Raw genomic sequence first — 22,434 nt, 5'->3', positions numbered from 1 at the left:
ATATGGTTTTTAACGCCCTAAAATTGATGTAGTGTGACATTTTCAGTTCATTCTGAGATACAAATATTTTTTGCAATTTTTCCATATATATACTCAGGAAAAATCGCGATTTTTGGCCGTTTTCAGACTTTTTCGTTTAACTTCCTTTTAAAGATATATTCATGGCTGCAAATTGCACTCCTTATACAAAATTTGATGACAAATAATGTGGTGAAACCCTTTTAGTGATAAGTAACATAGTTTTAAAGTTATTCGTATTTTGTGTTTTTGGTGAAAAATTCTTTAAACTCTGTTTTTGTCGATATCTAGAAAACAGTTGGTTAGAAGTCAAAACTGATGATTATATGGTTTTTAACGCCCTAAAATTGATGTAGTGTGACATTTTCAGTTCATTCTGAGATACAAATATTTTTTGCAATTTTTCCATATATATACTCAGGAAAAATCGCGATTTTTGGCCGTTTTCAGACTTTTCCGTATAACTTCCTTTTAAAGATATATTCATGGCTGCAAATTGCATACCTCATACAAAATTTGATGACAAATTATGTGGTGAAACCGTTTTAGTGATAAGTAACATAGTTTTAAAGTTATTCGTATTTTGTGTTTTTGGTGAAAAATTCTTTAAACTCTGTTTTTGTCGATATCTAGAAAACAGTTGGTTAGAAGTCAAAACTGATGATTATATGGTTTTTAACGCCCTAAAATTGATGTAGTGTGACATTTTCAGTTCATTCTGAGATACAAATATTTTGTGCAATTTTTCCATATATATACTCAGGAAAAATCGCGATTTTTGGCCGTTTTCAGACTTTTCCGTATAACTTCCTTTTAAAGATATATTCATGGCTGCAAATTGCATACCTCATACAAAATTTGATGACAAATTATGTGGTGAAACCGTTTTAGTGATAAGTAACATAGTTTTAAAGTTATTCGTATTTTGTGTTTTTGGTGAAAAATTCTTTAAACTCTGTTTTTGTCGATATCTAGAAAACAGTTGGTTAGAAGTCAAAACTGATGATTATATGGTTTTTAACGCCCTAAAATTGATGTAGTGTGACATTTTCAGTTCATTCTGAGATACAAATATTTTGTGCAATTTTTCCATATATATACTCAGGAAAAATCGCGATTTTTGGCCGTTTTCAGACTTTTCCGTATAACTTCCTTTTAAAGATATATTCATGGCTGCAAATTGCATACCTCATACAAAATTTGATGACAAATTATGTGGTGAAACCGTTTTAGTGATAAGTAACATAGTTTTAAAGTTATTCGTATTTTGTGTTTTTGGTGAAAAATTCTTTAAACTCTGTTTTTGTCGATATCTAGAAAACAGTTGGTTAGAAGTCAAAACTGATGATTATATGGTTTTTAACGCCCTAAAATTGATGTAGTGTGACATTTTCAGTTCATTCTGAGATACAAATATTTTTTGCAATTTTTCCATATATATACTCAGGAAAAATCGCGATTTTTGGCCGTTTTCAGACTTTTTCGTTTAACTTCCTTTTAAAGATATATTCATGGCTGCAAATTGCACTCCTTATACAAAATTTGATGACAAATAATGTGGTGAAACCCTTTTAGTGATAAGTAACATAGTTTTAAAGTTATTCGTATTTTGTGTTTTTGGTGAAAAATTCTTTAAACTCTGTTTTTGTCGATATCTAGAAAACAGTTGGTTAGAAGTCAAAACTGATGATTATATGGTTTTTAACGCCCTAAAATTGATGTAGTGTGACATTTTCAGTTCATTCTGAGATACAAATATTTTTTGCAATTTTTCCATATATATACTCAGGAAAAATCGCGATTTTTGGCCGTTTTCAGACTTTTTCGTTTAACTTCCTTTTAAAGATATATTCATGGCTGCAAATTGCACTCCTTATACAAAATTTGATGACAAATAATGTGGTGAAACCCTTTTAGTGATAAGTAACATAGTTTTAAATTTATTCGTATTTTGTGTTTTTGGTGAAAAATTCTTTAAACTCTGTTTTTGTCGATTTCTAGAAAACAGTTGGTTAGAAGTCAAAACTGATGATTATATGGTTTTTAACGCCCTAAAATTGATGTAGTGTGACATTTTCAGTTCATTCTGAGATACAAACATTTTTTGCAATTTTTCCATATATATACTCAGGAAAAATCGTGATTTTTGGCCGTTTTCAGACTTTTTCGTATAATTTCCTTTTAAAGATATATTCATGGCTGCAAATTGCACTCCTTATACAAAATTTGATGACAAATAATGTGGTGAAACCGTTTTAGTGATAAGTAACATAGTTTTAAAGTTATTCGTATTTTGTGTTTTTGGTGAAAAATTCTTTAAACTCTGTTTTTGTCGATATCTAGAAAACAGTTGGTTAGAAGTCAAAACTGATGATTATATGGTTTTTAACGCCCTAAAATTGATGTAGTGTGACATTTTCAGTTAATTCTGAGATACAAACATTTTCTGCAATTTTTCCATATATATACTCAGGAAAAATCGCGATTTTTGGCCGTTTTCAGACTTTTTCGTTTAACTTCCTTTTAAAGATATATTCATGGCTGCAAATTGCACTCCTTATACAAAATTTGATGACAAATAATGTGGTGAAACCCTTTTAGTGATAAGTAACATAGTTTTAAAGTTATTCGTATTTTGTGTTTTTGGTGAAAAATTCTTTAAACTCTGTTTTTGTCGATATCTAGAAAACAGTTGGTTAGAAGTCAAAACTGATGATTATATGGTTTTTAACGCCCTAAAATTGATGTAGTGTGACATTTTCAGTTAATTCTGAGATACAAACATTTTCTGCAATTTTTCCATATATATACTCAGGAAAAATCGCGATTTTTGGCCGTTTTCAGACTTTTTCGTTTAACTTCCTTTTAAAGATATATTCATGGCTGCAAAATGCACTCCTTATACAAAATTTGATGACAAATAATGTGGTGAAACCGTTTTAGTGATAAGTAACATAGTTTTAAAGTTATTCGTATTTTGTGTTTTTGGTGAAAAATTCTTTAAACTCTGTTTTTGTCGATTTCTAGAAAACAGTTGGTTAGAAGTCAAAACTGATGATTATATGGTTTTTAACGCCCTAAAATTGATGTAGTGTGACATTTTCAGTTAATTCTGAGATACAAACATTTTCTGCAATTTTTCCATATATATACTCAGGAAAAATCGCGATTTTTGGCCGTTTTCAGACTTTTTCGTTTAACTTCCTTTTAAAGATATATTCATGGCTGCAAATTGCACTCCTTATACAAAATTTGATGACAAATAATGTGGTGAAACCGTTTTAGTGATAAGTAACATAGTTTTAAAGTTATTCGTATTTTGTGTTTTTGGTGAAAAATTCTTTAAACTCTGTTTTTGTCGATTTCTAGAAAACAGTTGGTTAGAAGTCAAAACTGATGATTATATGGTTTTTAACGCCCTAAAATTGATGTAGTGTGACATTTTCAGTTAATTCTGAGATACAAACATTTTCTGCAATTTTTCCATATATATACTCAGGAAAAATCGCGATTTTTGGCCGTTTTCAGACTTTTCCGTATAACTTCCTTTTAAAGATATATTCATGGCTGCAAATTGCACTCCTTATACAAAATTTGATGACAAATAATGTGGTGAAACCGTTTTAGTGATAAGTAACATAGTTTTAAAGTTATTCGTATTTTGTGTTTTTGGTGAAAAATTCTTTAAACTCTGTTTTTGTCGATTTCTAGAAAACAGTTGGTTAGAAGTCAAAACTGATGATTATATGGTTTTTAACGCCCTAAAATTGATGTAGTGTGACATTTTCAGTTAATTCTGAGATACAAACATTTTCTGCAATTTTTCCATATATATACTCAGGAAAAATCGCGATTTTTGGCCGTTTTCAGACTTTTTCGTATAACTTCCTTTTAAAGATATATTCATGGTTGCAAATTGCACTCCTTATACAAAATTTGATGACCAATAAATTTGCTTTTCCTCCCTGTTCATCTGTGGATTTTCATCTATATCTTTGGTTAAAACGATAACACGATACATTTAAACGATAAAATATTATTATAAAGAGTCAATATAAAGACGTATTGCATCATTTTTTCTCTATAAAGGGCTTCTTAAAGCGGAAAAACACAATGAGAACATGATGGCGGCCGACATTTAACGTTTACCTATAAAATATTCATTTCTGTTCCAGACAAAATGACGATGATGGGTCAAAATAGATCGTCGCCGATCGGCAAGGCGAGGGGATGCGTCCTGTACGCGATGGCGTTGATTTTCTGCCTCGAACTGTTGGGATTAGCCGCGGCAGCGGGCGACATGACGTCGACGAAAACTTTGGAGGAGAATCCGGAGGTAAGTCACGTCGGAGCCGCGACAAATCCCCAAATAATAAGCTGGAGAGATGTGCCGACGGGTCGCGAGAACAACAAGACTCTCTCGATGCAACAACATGCCGTATTAAATTTCGTCCTGTAATTCGGCGACAATACTCCCGAGGGAAATAGGAGAAGAAATATGTCTGGTTAATATTGGTTAGGCCGTTGTTTTTCTGTCATCTAAGTGGTGACTTCTTTTTTTTTTCTATTACTGTACAAGATGTCTGATGTCAAATAAAATCGGACCGTCATTTTAAGTCAAGGAAAAGTTTTTATATTGACTTACAAATTAATTTTAAAGAAAAATCGGTCCAACGTCTGTTATTCAAAGTATTCTCCATCAATAGCGGTCCCATTTTATTTCATCCTTCAGGTAATTTAAGAATTCCATCTCGAAAGAACGGTATATAACAGGTCAATTGAAAAGTCCCCGGCCTACCATAGTAAAACACATTTTTTTGGCAAAATTAGTTTTTATATTCAACATAATTCCCTTCAAGGGTGATACACTGATTATAGCGACCCTCCAACTTTTCGATACCATTTTTGTAGTACGATTTTCACTTTGCTTCAAAATAGGCCTGTTTCGGCGATCATTTCTTCATTCGACGAAAATTTCTTCCCAGCGAGCATTCTTTTGAGATCTGAGAACAGGAAATAGTGGCTTGGGGCCAGATCTGGAGAATACGGTAGATGAGGAGGCAATTCGAAGCCCAATTCATGGATGTTTGCGATCGTTTTCACTGACTTGTGATACGGTACATTGGCTTGGTGAAGCAGCACTTTCTTTTTCGTCAAATGCGGTCGTTTTTCGGCGATTTCGTCTTTCAACGGGTCCACTAACGCTATATAATAGTCGCTGTTGATGGTTCTTTCTTTTTCAAGGTAGTCGATGAAAATTATTCCATGTGTGTCTCAAAATATAGACGCCATAACCTTGGCAGCCGACTGTTGCGTTTTCCCACGCTTTGGAGCGGATAAATCATGTGCAGTCCACTCGAATGACTGTCGATTGGACTTCGGAATAAAATGATGGAGCCATGTTTCATCCATTGTCATATATCTTTCCTATTTTGCCGTTGAAACAGCATTTCGCACATGAGCAAAGGTCTTTCAATGTCTCTTGATACTGAAATGACTTCCTTTCATATCTTTGAAACAACATTTCACTCATGATTTTTTCATTTAATTGCCATTCCATGCTTGTAATCTTTCCATTCTTGCTTATAATCATTCACAAGTTTCGGTTTGACTCACATTCTACCTTTTACCAATTGTTTTTGAATTGGTGTTGGTTCTTCTTCAATATCTTCTGAAATTCCGCATCTTTCAACGTTTTCGGCCTACCAGGGCATTCTTTGTCTTAAACGTTAAAGTCACCACATTTGAATTGATGAAACCATGTTTCACGTGTCCTTATGGATGGAGCATGATCACCGCAAGTCTCTACCAGCGAAAAATGGACGTTTTCAGGCTCAGAACTCGACATGTTCAAAAAATTATGAATCTATAACGCTGTTATTTTGGCTGAACATAACTTATATGTACAAGAAAAGACGAAAAGTTATAACCTACATATCGGGTAATTAGCTATATCGATAATATCACCACAAATTAGTCCAAAAATGACCAAACATGAAGAAGGAAAAGAATTGACCTATATGACGTATAAACCCATCTATACGGACATCATTAAACATCACATCGATTGTACCCTTTATTATTAAGTACCGCACCTAATGACTATCATTTTTCAGGCGGATTATTCCAAGAGAGGATGGAAGACTGACCTACCCATGTGGGGTAAAAGGGCCTGGAGCAATCTGCACTCGGGCTGGGGCAAGAGGGACCTGATGACGTCAGAGGAGGACTCGAACTACGCCGTGCCACTGTACGAGAAAAGGGCCTGGCAACGATTACAGGTAAGTCATCAGCGTACGAGCCATATTCGATGGAAGATCCAACGAGGACGTTTGTTTTTTAGGGTGGCTGGGGGAAACGGTTCATACCCTCCGAAGAGGACATCATGATCCGTCAACTGGCCGCCGCCCTAGAGGAGAACGAACCGGAAAACGACCTGGGATACTACCCGGAGAGGGAGATCGACGCTCACGAGATGGACAAACGCAACTGGAACAAGTTCACCGACGGCTGGGGCAAGAGAAGCGAAAAATGGGAGAAATTTAAAGGTAATCACTCGAAATCGGCACAAACCACACCGGATGCGATTTAAACCGCGACCGCAGTTCAATGAAGCCTCAGAATCGGTAAGAACCTCGAAGAAATAGCCGGTTAACAACGTCAGACAGTTTAAGGGAATGGATCGAGTAATAAAAATCGAATAAAAAAATTTATGGATGAAAAGCGGGCGATTTTTCCAGACATGGCAGCAAGATTTATGGATAATATTGCAAATATTTAAAAACCGCGTCATAAAAGTAATCTTCGGTCGTAAAAAACTAACAAAAATTATATGGCCCGTAGTCAATTTTCGTATTTAATGTAAATAATTGTTTTCCAACAAACCTTTTTCTCAAATAATTACAAGTTTATGTATAAGAAACCTTCAAACCCACTATTTATATAAAGCGGCATTAACAAAAATCATAACGACCACCAAAAGAACCCTATTTTAATTTATAATTCTCCAACGTCCAGAAATAGAAGAAGAAGAAGAAGAATTGACATATAAAAGAATATAAATCCGATTAATTTAACGATAATATATAAAACTAATGACAAATATGACAGAACTGTCAAACATTGACACTTAACTAATCGACATTATTCTATTCTAGGATCCTGGGGTAAACGAGAACCAGCATGGAACAATCTCAAAGGCCTATGGGGAAAGAGAAGCGTGTCCGAATAAAGCCATAACCATTTCCAGTTAATTTTCGTCGTCTTAATTTGATTTTATCGTTTCAAAACATCCTTATATATATGACCTCTATATATTAATAAAATGTCAATAAAAAAACTATAATGATTCCTCTGAGAACGCTGAAATAAATATCTACTGTCGAACTCTCTCGTCGTTAATCGAAATTGTACTAATCCTTTTCCGTATTGGCGTCAGTTAAATTTCCCATTGAATAAGTGATAAAAAAAACAGATGGTTTTATTGCAAAAATAATACCCTGGACGTGTCAAAATGTATTATAATGATAGTTCTTAATAAGCTAGAGTCGGTGTGACTCGAATCTTTAGTGTGTAACTAATCTAACATAATCTAAATATAGTTTTAAATATAAGTAAGACAAATATGTTGTGAAATAAATCAAATAATAGCATCTCGAAATTATAATTTATTTTTAGTGTTTTAATCTTCGACTTTCCCAATTCCAAATCCGCAAATATCCTTACAAAAAGAATATTTTTAATGTCATTACGAAATATAGTGGGTTGTCTAACTTCACAATTCAACTGTTGAATATTCGATGTTCTAATAAACGTATTCAAGATTCCTTAATATTAAATGTTACAAGCTAAAAAAAATTTTAGATGTGAGTAGTTTTTGACATATAATGTTTTTTATATATATTATCATTTGAATTATTATATTCTGTATGTATTGATTGTAATCAGCAATAGTTTGACAAAGTTTGACCAATTTGAGATTAAAGTTTTTCACACAAATCGAATTTTAATAAAATAACTGACATAAATACAATGGAACAATAATTACTTTATTATGTTGTTAGAGCATCTCATTTAAAAATATATATATTCCATAAAAAATATATTTTTGAGATATTATGTGTACATTTTCTTATTTATGTTTATTACTTGTTTTACGAGTCTGTTCAACAAGAGGAACAAAATTTTAAAATATATTTTTGTTCCTGCACACTCCAGCCGCCAGAGGGCTTTTTGTTCGAAAAATGTAGCATTGGTTGTCCCTTTCAAATTTAATTGTGTTCAACATATTTAAATCGCTTATAAGGAATGCATAATTTAATTATCCAAATTAATTTTTACTACATTAAATATCACTTTCACTTTCAATAATCATGTTTCGTTGAAATTAGTTTATATCATGATAAAATACAAAATATTTTTAACTCTATTGTAAGGATGACGTTTCTAGAGATCAGATAGACAACCCGTTATACAGACATTTGTGTCACCGGTTGCCGCAGACAAGTAAGTGACAATTGCGCAAGTGTCCTAAAACAAATCCATAACAAAACGCTATGGATCGAATGTTTTCGGAAAGAGTTTGTATATCAGCTGTTTGTAAGTGAATTCTGACACACTTTCAAGATTAAATGGGTTTCATAGCCATGTGCAGGTTATCATGGGCGCAATTGCATCAGTACTGCAATGGCATTGCGGGATTTGCAGTCTGATTAATCCCACCGAGAAGCTAAAATGCATTAGATGCGGCACCGCGAGGCAGGGTCCCTCGAACAAAGACCTGTCGGAGAGTTCGAATTGTTTTGGAACGAGCGGAAACAGAAACTGCACGGTAATTAGGCGATACAGAGCCTTAAGTCGTGCCGCTCTAGACCTAGATAGGTAGGTTATAAATAACTTTTCTTGTAGCGTTCATTGTCGGAAAAAAATCAATACATTGTACGATTTTTTTGTAGTAACGCAGACATAAACAAATGCTCGGCTGTCGTCAAAGATACGCTAATTAATACTCTCGCTTTGGTAAAGGAAAAGAATAAACAGAAGCACAAGCACATCTTCAAGAAGTCTGTCAGTTGTCCCACTCTGAATCTACATATTTCCTGTACGAAATGTAAGGTGTCATTTTACCAACCTACCATAACCCCCTGTATCCTGTGTGATGGCCAGCAGGAAAGCATGAACATCAGTGAGAGCCTTTGCAAAATATGCTCTCTGGGTCGATTCGAGAGAAAGAACTACGAAATTCTAAATCATGAGTGGTGCAGGTGTCAAAGTCGCCAATCTAGTTTACTATCACTCTCGAATATTAGAAGCTTAAGCTGTTCCGTAGCTCAAAATTTAGACTGTGATAAAACAATGGATGGTATGCAAGTAAGCGACATTCGAACAACTGCCAGTGGTATTAATGGAGAATCGCCTGCTAGAAATTATACCTGGTCGACCAGGAAGGAAGTACCGACGACCACATGGACGTGCAAACGTTGTACATTGTTGAATAGTGCTAATATCGCCGTTTGCGAGGCTTGCGAAGCCCCATTCGCTAACGATTTTAATAGTAACATTAGTCCAAGCGTCATAATCAAGGTAACTGTTGTCAATTGTTGTTTTTGTTTGGCTTTGTACTCTTGTTTTAGACCTGTTGTCCAATAAATTGCATTCATTTTAATTTTTTTTTATTGGTTAATTTCCTTTTTGCATGACTAGTTAACTTTTAGAACAATGTTATGGGTAAAATGAATTTTATTGATTAACTGTACTGTCGAGTGAATGAATGGGATGTTTAATCGCTAGTAATTGATATTAAGACGAGTCCGCTCTGTCTGACAATTTTATAAATTGGTTATTTCAGTATATATCCCTACGCCAACCTAGATTAATGTATTAAGATAGTTATGATATACTGCTTGACAGGAAACGATATTGTGGTATTATCGGATATTTTAATTGTATTAAAAAGGTATTTTTAGAGGCACCGACATAAAAAGTCGTTTGGTTTCTAACCTAGTATGAACTGCGCTCGAGAAAAAAAAACAAAAACTGGAACAACCGTACGGTATTTTGGGAAACGGACTTGTTGAGCGGTGTTTTTGCGGCCAGAAAATGTTCGGTATACTTGTTGATCGTCGTTATATAACTGATAACGTTCGTACGAACGAAAATAGCTTCGGTCAATTAATGTTTGATGAATACGTCCACGGAAACTTTCCTGTTTATTAATTATTACGAGGGAGACGTTTCTTTGGTAACGCGCAAGAAATATAATAATTCGTTTTACCTTCCAATCTCGTGGTTTTTGCGGCTGATGACGTACGATTCTACAAAAAAGAATTAGTGATAACGACAGATAACCTGAATAATTATTATTTTATACCTTCTAATAAAATAATGACATTTCTTCATGGAAATATCCACGCACACACTAAATAAACAACATACACAGTAAATTGAATTTATATTTTGACGCATCGGGCATGGCCTACTAGACCAAAAATTAAATATCTGAAAAAACCATTCAGCCACGGCATACTAGCTGTAAGGGTCCGAAAGCGTTTTTTAGCTGTACTGACAATCGAGTTCCCTACGAACAAAAGTGTCGAAACGGTCCGTATATGGATCGGGTTTTTAACTACGCCGTTTCCATATGTGATTCATTTAGTTCCATTTATGTTGGGACCGATGACGTTGGACGATGTCCCTATTGAGAAACTTTCTAAGGGAACTGGATATTGCGAGCGCATTTCGAGAAACCGGTCCGAGCGTTCGTCACGAATTGTGTTTTTAAACACCACAAGTTTGTGTATGGTATTTTGTTTGAACGAGATAGTGCTCGACGAAAGGTAAAATAATTGATATATTTTACGGTATTTTATGTTTGCGATCAAAAGATTTTAATAATGTATAATTTAATATTAACTAAACAGGTGTTTATTTAAAAAAAATGTTAATAAACGACAGTTCCGTTAAAACTGACAATAACACAGTTTAAAATATTGTTTAAAAATTTGAATTTGAAACGCCTTTGTTTGGCATGTTTATTTTCAGTAAATACGTGAAAAAGTAATCCACGTTTTTTGAAATTGTATTTTATTGAAAGATATTTTTACCCTATTATTTTCTGTTTTTGTGGATTGTTTTGTTTTCGTTTTATTCCAGTGCAGAATGCGTTGAGGATAACGTGAAATGGTTTAGGTACCGAAAATTGTTATAATTGGGTTCTTAATACCGGTTAAGGCCGAGGGAAAGTGTCTGAATGAAAGCAAAAGCGATTGGTAGGCACGTTTGTGTCGATAACAGTACTATCGGCATCCGGAACGATTTTAGTTACACGGCAAACTGTCGATAGCCGCCAGTCTGTTTTTTTATTACGGTTCAATAAACGTTTATGACCCTGTGAATGATCCTTTGCAGGTAGATAATTGGGCGGACAACGAGGCCCTCCGCAACCCCAACAACCAGAAACCCACCTACCGCAGGTCCTTCTCGGAACTGCCCCCATCGCCCAACATCATCCCGAACCTCAGCCGGAGGAGCCTGAACAGCGACCTTCTGCAGCTCAACCTGCCCAAGTCGAGCAATTCCATGACCGACATTCAGTCGACGCAGCTGCAACACACGCACCTGTTCGGAGGGTTGACGCGCGATCTGACCATGTCTAGAGGTAAAGGGGCGACGGCTGAGGGGTACCCGGGGGTCTAGTGTTATGAGCGTGTGTCTTTTCTCAGGTAGGAATCTCAACAGGAGTACGAGCGACATACACGAGGGCACGATAAACGGTACTCTGTACACCTACATCGGCATGATGAATCCGGAGAAGGAGAAGGCCCACTATTACGAGAACCAGAGCATCATCAACGCGCACAGGAGGGCGCCGGCCGAATTCGACGTCAAACAACACGAGAAGATGTAAGTCGTTTCACATACAAATACGTACACCGATCATCGCGATATTTTGTGTCAAACATGTCTTCAAAATATCAAAAAATTGCCGAAACCTTCACAGCACCTTATATATGTCAACTTTCCCATCGATTTCATACAAATAGTGTTTTTATAGTGATAGAATTTTGAATGTCATTGTAACACGTATACTCGCACATACATCCATCACTGTTACTCATTTCTTGAATTGGAAACATATCCTAAAACACAAATCATCAAAATAACTTGGAACCTCCTATATGTTCTTATCAACTTTATACAAGAAAGGATTCTTTAGAGCGATGAAATTTTAAATTTGAATCTAGTACAAAATAATGAGGAGGTTATTCTAATTTTTCCCTATTTGAAGTCAAACATATTTCAAAAACAACAAAAATCCCTTGTACATTTATAAAATTACATATATAGTCTATTCAAAGTTTTTTGTAAATTCGTTTCAGAATCAGACAATATGTTCCTTCTCATTTTATTCTAGTTAAAAAGAGACACGGTGCTGTCTGATTAGGTCGAACGCGTAAACGAATGAGCCTGTCAAAGTCGTCTGATTGTCAGACGGGTCAGACGTGACGTGCAAAATTATTGAAAACAATAGTGATAAGAGGTTATAACTCTAACTTATGAACTATGGTGGCTGTGTAATTAACTGTAGTTTTTAATGTACAATAATTTTAAAATATATTATATTTAACAACATTTTTGTTCAATTATTTTATTTAGATTAGAATTTTGTTGTATATCAAAGTCAAACTGAACTAAAACTCAGAGTTGATGCGGCAACATTGTGACGTCACAGAATTAAATGACGTATATACAAAATAACCTTGATTAGACTATGTCAATTTTTTTATTAACTTTGTATATTAACAAGGATAGAGATTTTAGATGTAATTTACAGTTTGAATCTAACATAAAATAATAAGGGAGTTGTTTTGATTTTTTAATATTTTACATTAAACATAACTTGAAAACATCAACATTTGTCTGTGTGTGAGCAGATGTACAAAGTGTATCTTTAGAGTCGATACAGTTATTTAAATAGCCACAATAGTTTATTAATTAGAGTTGATTGATATTGACATATGATAACGGTGTCGACCATACATCCGACCATGTTCGGACGCATCCGACTTCATGTCTTTTTTTCACTAATGCTGATTAGTAAAATGAGAAAAAACAATGTTCCGAATTTAAAATGGATTTTACGTTTTTATACACTGGATTTGGCAATTCGTTCGACAGTGTTGATGACGTACATTGGCTGTTTGTGGAGGACTACATTACATTAATGAATGGACAATTATAACATAATCTACAGACATTAGAAGGAAACAATTGCAACTATTGCAGGGTACTATGCGTCGTGTCAACTCAATATAAAAGAATTGTGAACTACAATTAACTCGTTTAAATTATTTCAATTGTTTTTGACATTGTCAAGAACTACAATAGTATTATCAGAATATAAAACAACTTTCAATATAATTTTAATGCAGTTTTAGTTGATATTTGTTTAAGGATATAAATCTTATTAATAAGTATATCCTTAAGAATAGCATATAGAATATTATAAACCATTATGTTAAAAAATCTAGGAATACCTATTTACAATAGAGAGTCAAGAAATGTCAAAGGCACATTGCAATGATGCCAGATGTAACTTTTTTACTTAATTTTTATACATATTTCCAGTTTTATATCAAGCATATTACACATGGACATTATTTTTGTTTTAATAATTGATTATTTTTGATAAGCATATACTTAGCATAAATAAAATATGAAATAATTAAACCAATATGTAGTTATGTATTTAAAAATTCTTATTTAAAAGAAAGAGAGATATATTTCTAATAACTGATCAAATGTAAAATGCAAAGTGTACCATTCCTGCGATTGCAAATGTATTTTTTTTACTCAATTTTTATACATATTTCCCAATTTTACACCAAAACACTGTCAAATGGCAATTATTAATATTATTAAAGATTCTATCACTACTAACATCCTTTTTTCGAGACACCGTGTATCTTGACTGAGTTATCTCGGTTCTAAATTATTTTCCGCGGATTAAAACGAGCCGCATCAAAAGAGATTATGGTAAGAGCGCGCTGTATCAATGTTTTTTTTTGTTCAAGCATGAGCATACTGCAGAAAAGTAATCCACTGTCTACTTGTTGGACCGTCAACGAGCGAAGGTGGACCTGCCGACAGTGCTCCTTCGCTTACAATGATATTAACGCGGAAATATGTGATATTTGTAAGACTGTGCGGTCTCCTCCATCTCTGAACCAACCCACCACGATTACGGTCACAGAGGATCGAACTGCTTCAACTGCTATACTGTGAGTATGAAGGCACCTCCCCGCTGGGGTAATAATCTCTCGAAGCTGTATCCGAAAATATTTAAAAAATATTGATATTTTATTAAAAAGATAGATCTTTGACATATTCTAATATATGATGAGAATTTCTTAATATTTCCAAGTCTAAATCATATTTAACGTATTAAAATAATCGGAGTTAACTCGATTTGCCTCTACAGAAAAATTGTATCGTAACAACAAAATGACATTAAGTCGAACTTAGCGCCGTCTCTCAAGTATACTAAGAATTATTAACTACTATGTCAACGATCTTTATAACAGTAAATTTGCATTTGTTGCTAAGTAAATCATTAAATAATTTAAATCCTAAGGATTTTCCATCCGAAATTATCTGACATATCCGTCAATATGAAGCATAGCAGTGTTGCCATTGTCGAAATAATATACTTTGAAAGAGTATCTTAACAGATGGCTTATCCTATGGTAACAAAAGTTGCAGAATATTGTCCCAGTGTGCACGTACTTTAAGAAATGATGTTAACATTATTAAGGTTATCAAAAATAATTCATTAATTGTTTTAATTAATGGAGAATTACTATGAAATAATTTTTATGAGTTACAAAACATTAACGATATTATTTTATCAGCCTATCAATATAAATTATCAAGGTTTACTTTGATCTTACTACAGGCAGCATTTAAGTGGTAATAAAAGAAATTACTCACTTATTAAAAAACTGCAGGTATAGCTCCATCTATACAAGAATGAAATAATTTCTAGCCGACCCGACCTCAACTATTTACCAAAAAAAAAAAACGATAACAAAGAAATTTTCTAAATAACTAATCACGGCTAATCTATAAACGTTGTTTACAGATTGCCGATAAGAATAAATCAATTTTAACGATAGGTGCTCCTAGCCATATTATTTCATTAAATTTCACTAGATAAAGATGCGTTTGAATAGGAAGAGCGGACGGGGAAGTGCGAGGCAGGCGGGAGGACGACTTGTTATTTTGTTAGAGTGAAAGTCGTTGGTGGAGTTAACGGTACATTTGGTGCATGAAAAAGTAATCCATGTTTCTTGTCGACCTAAGTTACCCGTTGTTTTTTCGCCTCTTCTATTGCAGATCTATGAACGTTTGTTCTGTTTCGTTACTACGCGATAGAAGAAAACGAAACCGTCGGATGTGTGGTTTTATCGCGTCCGCCATACAGCTCAGGCTTATCTCCGTGCGACCGTTATTTATTTGTGTTTTTATGTAACTCGGTAGCGCGTTTTATGAGAAGTTTAAAACCGATAAGGCAAAAAATTAAGTCAATTATATAAAATATAGTTTCTTGACTTACCTCAATATTTAGAACCCCCCAATGATTTCAAGGAAAATAATTTTATTTTGTTTCCAAAAAATATTGTTTTAAATGCCGAATGATATTGAAATTATCCATGTTATTTTATCTTTCAAAACACAATAATCATAGGAATAATAGTTATGCTGTCGTGATCAGAAATTAGTAAGACTTCTTTTAAAAACATTTTTTGTTCGAATTTATTTTATCATCCGGTATGCGTTATTCGATTCGTTCTTAATCTTCGCGAAGGCGGTTTTTTAAACGTAGGGAATAGGCAGAAGTGTGACGGAGCTAGATCAAGCCAATAGGGCGATTGAGCAATGATACGTGTTGGTTTTTTGATACAAAAAATACGTAAAATGGTGCATTATCATTGTTATCTGTTATTACCTTATTAGAAGAGTGAAAGTCGTTACTTGACGTGTTGTTTTCGTGTGATTTTCTAGACCGGCCACCTGGAACGAATGCGAAGAATTCCAAGTCCCGATGGCCACTCTCGACCAAGGCCTCGAAGACGACTTTCAACTCCTACCAGGTACGGTACCAGCGCGCGTCCGACCGTCTCCGTTGCTGGCACGTCTCTTTCTTTTCAGGTCTCGACTGTGGCGGAGGTGGCGGAAGTAGCGGCGGCGGCGACGACCAGAAATGGACCTGTAAAAAGTGCACGCTAATAAATCGCGGATGTTCGTTGATATGCGAGGCGTGTTGCGGCTCGAAGTTGAAATCGCTCAGCCTGAATCAGGACAGGACGTTGAAAAAGGGTGAATTCTGGACGTGCGGCAAGTGCACGCTTAAGAACTCGCTGACCGTCGCGTCGTGCAAGGCGTGCAAGGCGCGCAGGCTCGGACTGGAGGTGCCGGCCGCCGCACCGGAGCCGCGCAGCCCGTCGCCGATGCACTCCCGGCGGGGGGGCACCGGGGCGGAGAGGAAGGTGCCGGTCCCGCCGGTGAAGAACAAGATCAACCTGCGCAGTGATATAGACCTGGGTAAGCGATCGTCTGATATTGCTTCGCGTACAGTTCTTCCTACGTCATGAAGGTGCTCGACCTTCGAGTACTCTTTATTGAGTGATGTCACCGGGTGTACCGGAAAATCATTACCGGTTTGTTCATACATTATTTATTCAAAGTATTGGCCATTTGTTTCTATACATCTTGCTCATCCTCAGGCAATTTGTCGATGCCATCCCAAAAAAACTGCTTATCCTTCAAGCAGTTTTCCATTCACCATTCATCGAGTCATTTGCGAAACTGTCGAAGTGCTACGCTGCAAGCGTGTCTCCCGTTGAAATCACTACTATGACTTCGACTTAAAAGCAGTACACTCTAACAACCTTAATTGAATTCAATTCCATTCTAACCTATTTTTTCATTCGACAAGAACATAATTTCTAATAAAGAAAGCGTTTTTTGTAATATAAATCGGATTGATGTTACCACAGAAAATACTGTCACAACTACTGATATTGAACTATGTCTTAAGAAAAATATCGCGTTTTCACGCAGCAAAGTTATGTAGATACATTAAATGGCATCTAAATCGCCTGGTTCTGCTTCAATTCAGATAGACATGACGATATTTTTTCTGGAGTGGATACGATGTGATACTGACACGTTTTTTGGTGCAGCTTCAGTCCCCAATACCTCCAAGCCGTGCCAGATCTGGACCTGCATGATCTGTACCTTCGAAAATACCAAATCCCAATTTATCTGTGATATGTGCCAGAAGCTGCGGTCCGACCTGAGTTCCGCGCCACCCGAGGACCCCCCGCGACTCACGCAGGAGGAGCTGAGCAACAAACACTGGAATTATATAGTCAGGTACCCGAGGCACCCGGTGATTATCGCCGTTGGCTCATCGTTTCTCTCCTCCGCGCAGGTACTGCAAGTTGAAGAAGCAGAGCTACGTGGACGACGACTTCCCGCCGATATCCTCCAGCCTGTACTACAACCCGACGGACAACAAGGACGCCTACACGATAAAATGGCGCCGGCTCAAGGACATCGTCGTGGAGGAGAAGGAGAACGACCTACCCTGGGCCGTGTTCCGCACGCCGCAACCGTCGGATATCTCCCAGGGCGTCCTGGGCAACTGCTGGCTACTGAGTGCCTTAGCCGTCCTCTCCGAGAGGGAGGAACTCCTCCGCGCCATACTCATCACGAGAAATCACTGCCCGCAGGGCGCCTACCAGGTGCGCCTCTGCAAAGACGGCGTCTGGACGACCGTGCTGGTCGACGACTACTTCCCCTGCGACAAGCGCGGTCATTTGCTGTACAGTCAGGTGAGTGTGTCTGTCCGAGTCATCTAAATTCACATATATTCGTTGTTTACTAACCACGTCTCATCTTTAAGCAACGGTTAAGAACAAGGATTACTTTTTAGAGCATTTAACATCAATGCCCAACTAATGATTGTTTCCCCACACATTTTAATCTATTAAAACAGTCAAAAACTAGATATTTTACAACGAATTACAATACAAATATTACAGAACTCACCGGCATAAAAATAAAATCAAACAGGAGTGCTTATTCTCATAATTCGTTATTAATGGTATGCAATATTGTAACATATTAAGAGAATTCGGATAAAGGTTTTTTCATTTGAATAAATTGGCGATGATATGTAACATTAATATTAATTATTCTAATTGACTAACAGCCAATAGTAATAATTTTAAGCCAATTTTATATTCTTCAAACCCTAATCCAACATTTTCCCCATATATAAATACAATTCATATGATTTGACAACGTTGCTAGCTGAAATATTCATTTTTTAAAATATTTTGATGGATGCGCCATCACTTACACTTGTATGGCATATATAGTATATTTCAATATTGAAGGAACATCCTCCGTATATTGAATTACGTATATTCACTTATATAATATTGATATATACAAATTTAACACACTCCCTACCAAACAGTGTTCTCGGTAACTTTGTTGAAATGGTCACAACTATCTATTACAACAATTTTTATCCATATTTTTGGATGAATTTTGTTCTGTAGTCCATTCAAAGTTATTTTGTACACACGTCATCTAAATTTGTGACGTCAAAATGTCACAATGCTGCCGCAACAACTCTGAGTTTTAATTAAGTTTGGCTTTGATATACAGCAAAATTCTAATCTAAATAAAATAATTGAACAAAACTGTTATCAAATATATTTCATTTTAACATTACAATACATCTAAAAACTACAGTTAATTATACAGCTACAATAGTTTATAGGTTAAGAGTTATAACCTCTTATCACTATTGCTTGCAAGAATTTTGCATACGTCTGACAACCGGACGAATTTGACAAGCTTATTCGTTTACGCGTTTGAACTAATCAGACAGCGTTGTGACAGGCAATATATTAAACATCTTGATGACATTGTACAAAAAAAACTTTAAACACTAAACAAAAAAAATTATCAATAAAAAAATTAGTGTTTTGTTATCTTTTATGATATTTCATCAAACTTTTATAACCGTATACAAAAAATTAACAAGTAAACGAAAACATAACCTATAATTAGCGAATAATAAGCATTTCACGTAGGTTATCTGAAGGCGCATGCGCAGAATGAACTAATTATACGGAATATCTTCAATTCCCTGTAGTCTGTCAACGCGTATGTCATTTTTTTCGAATTCAGCACAAGAAAATACACGAGAATAACACTATTTTCGAACACGAAACTTTCTCATTGTTGAACAATGTATTTATATAATCGACAACAAAGTAATTTCCGGTCAAAAAACCAAACCCGATATGTATCCGGGTCCTCTGTAACTGTATTTCAAAAAATCGAAATGACTTTGTTGTCAACGCGAATCATCCGCGCGACGCTTGGCCCCATAATCAGTTCTAAACCCCTGTTCGGTGTAGGCTAAGCGAAAACAGCTTTGGGTTCCACTAATAGAGAAAGCGGTCGCTAAAATTCACGGCTGCTATGAGGCTTTGGTGTCTGGTAGATCTCTAGAAGGCTTGGCTACTCTCACCGGCGCTCCCTGCGAATCCATACCGTTACAAGTGTCACTGTTCCCCTCCAACGAGGAGGAACTCGATACAGATCTCATATGGGCACAGTAAGAGCGCTCGTGGTCGATCTACGAACGGTTTGTAGGGTAACTTGACCGTATTTTAGGTTGCTGTCGTCGCGCCAGGCCATGTTCCTGATGGGGGTGTCGTGCGGAGGCGGCAACATGAAGGTGGACGAGGTGGAGTACAATTCCAAGGGGTTGAGGCCCCGACACGCCTACTCCCTCTTGGACGTGCGAGACGTGGAAGGACATCGGCTGTTGAAACTTCGGAATCCCTGGGGTGAATATTCAAATAATCGTAAATCGTCGCTGTTTCACTGAATAAAATCGATTGTCCAGGTCATTTCGTCTGGAAGGGAGACTGGTCGGACAACTCCTCCCTGTGGACTCGGTACCTGAAGGAGGAGCTGATGCCCGACGGTCCCCAGGACGGGACCTTCTGGATTTCGTTCAACGACGTCCTGAAATACTTCGACTGTATAGATATCTGTAAGGTCCGCAGCGGTTGGAATGAGATCCGACTGAACGGCATACTACCTCCGTTGGCGAGCCAGCAACACCTCTCGTGCATCCTGCTGACGATTCTGGAGCCCACCGAGGTCGAGTTTACTTTATTTCAGGTAAAATCCACCCTCCGCAAGCTATAAAATATCCTCTTGACGATGACACTGTATTCAGAAAAGATGATGAAGATGATTTTTCAGAAAGGGCAACGAAAATCCGAGAAATCTCAACGAGCACAACTCGACCTGTGCGTGGTACTGTTCAAGGCCCGCCAGGGTACTACCATCGGTAGCCTCGTCGATCACAGCAAGCGGCAAGTACGCGGTTTCATCGGGTGTAGCAAAATGTTGGAACCGGGCGAGTACGTGGTGGTCCCACTGGCGTTCAATCATTGGCACACCGGTCTGGACGACAGCGCCGCCTATCCCAAGTGAGAAACCGACTGTTTTTTGCCCCCCAATACCCATAACGTTGACGTCTCTTTTGTTTCAGGTATGTTTTAGCCATCCACAGTTCAAAAAAGCTCCTGGCCGAGCATATAAGTCCACCGAACTACATCCTGGCCGACTCCATAATATCCCTCACGTTGGCCAGGGGTCAGAGGCACGAAGGACGGGAGGGAATGACCGCCTATTACCTAACGAAAGGCTGGGCCGGTTTGGTCGTTATGGTGGAGAACAGACACGAGAACAAATGGATCCACGTCAAGTGCGATTGCCAGGAGAGTTACAACGTTGTCTCGACCAGAGGGACCCTGAAGACCGTCGATTCGGTACCACCGTTAACCAGACAGGTTGGTAACAAATACCTGTTGGTTTCTGTCGAAGATACTCAACTCTGTTTCATCGCAGGTCATCATTGTCCTAACACAACTCGAAGGGAGCGGAGGTTTCTCCATAGCGCACCGACTAACACATCGATTGGCCAACTCTCATTCGTTGTACGACTGGGGACCTGCCGGAGCCTGCCACGTGCCCGAGCTGGACCATCAGACAAGCGGACTACATTCCCCTCGGCTATTCTAAGTCGCATCCTCATCGTGATCGTCATCATCGCGTCTCGTACATTTCCCCAATAAAACGACGCTTCTATTAGACACATCGAATGTTTGTTTTACGCTTTTCACTCATTCTCACACACACACACATCATTGTTTCGCTCAAATTTTTAGAGTTTATTTCGTTTCGCTAGAATAACCTTTCCGTTAGTTTATTAATGAATTCATAGACAAAAGAAATTAAGGCTGAACCAATGCCTTGTGTTGATAGGCACCTAACGTGTAACTGTTGTTTTGTTTTAGGAGAATTATTAGTTGATTAAGCAGGGTATCGAACGAAAGTACCAGCGTCATAGTATGGATATTTAATTATATACCATGTATATGTTGGGTAGGATGAATCTTGGATCTTAATTATATCACGGAAAGTCGATCATCATCAAAAACAACCTCCCGGTGTCTAACAACAAGACACCTATGCATCATCATTTTGTTCGCAGTTTTTGATATAGAAACACTTTCGATTGATGATCCAACGCCGATAAAAACACTATAAAGACTCTTTATACTCATTCTATGATGTTTTCTAGTATTAGTTGGTAAAAGTTGTTAGGAAAAAGGGAACATTTAAGAAGGTAGTCTTCATTTGTTTTTTTTTAATCCAGCAGGCCGAGAACGTTCAACTGTTATCATCGTTGTTTTGTTCGGAACGTTCGTCGGCCAGAGAAAAATTATTTTTAGATTTACGCATCGATATTTGTTTCTGTTATGGGGGCTAATAATGAAGAACTCTAAATGCAATAATAATTTAAAAAAAGCCGACGTGATCTCGTAGGACTAGTGTGATGAAGTTTTTCATTGAAACAGCGCCCTTGATGTGACTTTAGTGTTGCAAGAAAAATAAAGACACTTGTTTCTGTTTTCGATTACGAGTACATTCGACATATTTCCCATTGAATTTAGGCTATCTAGATAGATTTTTTGTGTATATCAAATATGCTGTAAGAAAATAAAGTAAAGCTTTAAATATATGTCGTGGTTTCATTTTTCTAAAAGGCGAGCATAGAATATTAATATAAATATGGCTTATTTCAAAAAAAGTCCCACATCACCTGTCAGTTTAGTGTTACCATTTTTTCTGCACGGTATCTTATCTATAGTTCCTTCTTTTTTTCGTTTAATCAATACATTATGGATTTTTTTGTTCGTAATATTATTTCATTGTTGAACAGTTAAGGTATTAATTTCTTTTTATATA

General features: G+C 36.6%; 3 protein-coding genes across 4 annotated transcripts in view; 2 read left to right on the top strand and 1 right to left on the bottom strand.

Annotated features, from left to right (window-relative positions):
- Nucleotides 1-7,688, top strand: part of Mip (Myoinhibiting peptide precursor) — a 68,222-nt gene extending 60,534 nt beyond the window's left edge. Inside the window, exons 2-5 of one of the 2 annotated variants that reach the window (XM_076416954.1) lie at nucleotides 4,194-4,354; nucleotides 6,135-6,299; nucleotides 6,362-6,566; nucleotides 7,176-7,688. In XM_076416954.1, coding sequence (XP_076273069.1) covers nucleotides 4,199-4,354; nucleotides 6,135-6,299; nucleotides 6,362-6,566; nucleotides 7,176-7,249 — 600 coding nt within the window. In that variant the 5' untranslated portion in view covers nucleotides 4,194-4,198 and the 3' untranslated portion in view covers nucleotides 7,250-7,688. The remainder of the gene's footprint in view (nucleotides 1-4,193; nucleotides 4,355-6,134; nucleotides 6,300-6,361; nucleotides 6,567-7,175) is intronic. The other variant, XM_076416955.1, reaches the window with a different exon arrangement.
- Nucleotides 1-10,597, bottom strand: part of LOC143204438 (cytochrome b5) — a 101,874-nt gene extending 91,277 nt beyond the window's left edge. The window contains exons 1-2 of the mRNA XM_076416977.1: nucleotides 10,388-10,597; nucleotides 10,292-10,331 (exon numbers count right to left, since the gene is read on the bottom strand). Coding sequence (XP_076273092.1) covers nucleotides 10,292-10,331; nucleotides 10,388-10,482 — 135 coding nt within the window. The 5' untranslated portion in view covers nucleotides 10,483-10,597. The remainder of the gene's footprint in view (nucleotides 1-10,291; nucleotides 10,332-10,387) is intronic.
- LOC143204432 (calpain-D) lies at nucleotides 8,509-22,207 on the top strand. Its single transcript, XM_076416964.1, has 15 exons — nucleotides 8,509-8,898; nucleotides 8,973-9,600; nucleotides 11,425-11,674; nucleotides 11,739-11,919; nucleotides 14,091-14,297; nucleotides 16,081-16,169; nucleotides 16,228-16,620; nucleotides 17,262-17,454; nucleotides 17,513-17,915; nucleotides 19,521-19,720; nucleotides 19,780-19,955; nucleotides 20,015-20,295; nucleotides 20,380-20,609; nucleotides 20,672-20,972; nucleotides 21,031-22,207. Exons 1-15 carry the CDS (start codon nucleotides 8,678-8,680, stop codon nucleotides 21,202-21,204), a joined length of 3,927 nt encoding a protein of 1,308 aa, XP_076273079.1. The 5' UTR covers nucleotides 8,509-8,677; the 3' UTR covers nucleotides 21,205-22,207.
- The last annotated feature ends 227 nt before the right edge of the window (nucleotides 22,208-22,434 follow it).

Source organism: Rhynchophorus ferrugineus, unplaced genomic scaffold (assembly GCF_030347505.1).
Source record: "Rhynchophorus ferrugineus isolate W39M unplaced genomic scaffold, kcgeb_rfMv2 rfM11, whole genome shotgun sequence".
Lineage (NCBI taxonomy): Eukaryota > Metazoa > Arthropoda > Insecta > Coleoptera > Curculionidae > Rhynchophorus > Rhynchophorus ferrugineus.
Note: the sequence above shows the minus strand (reverse complement) of the source record. Positions and strands in the feature narration are given on the sequence as shown.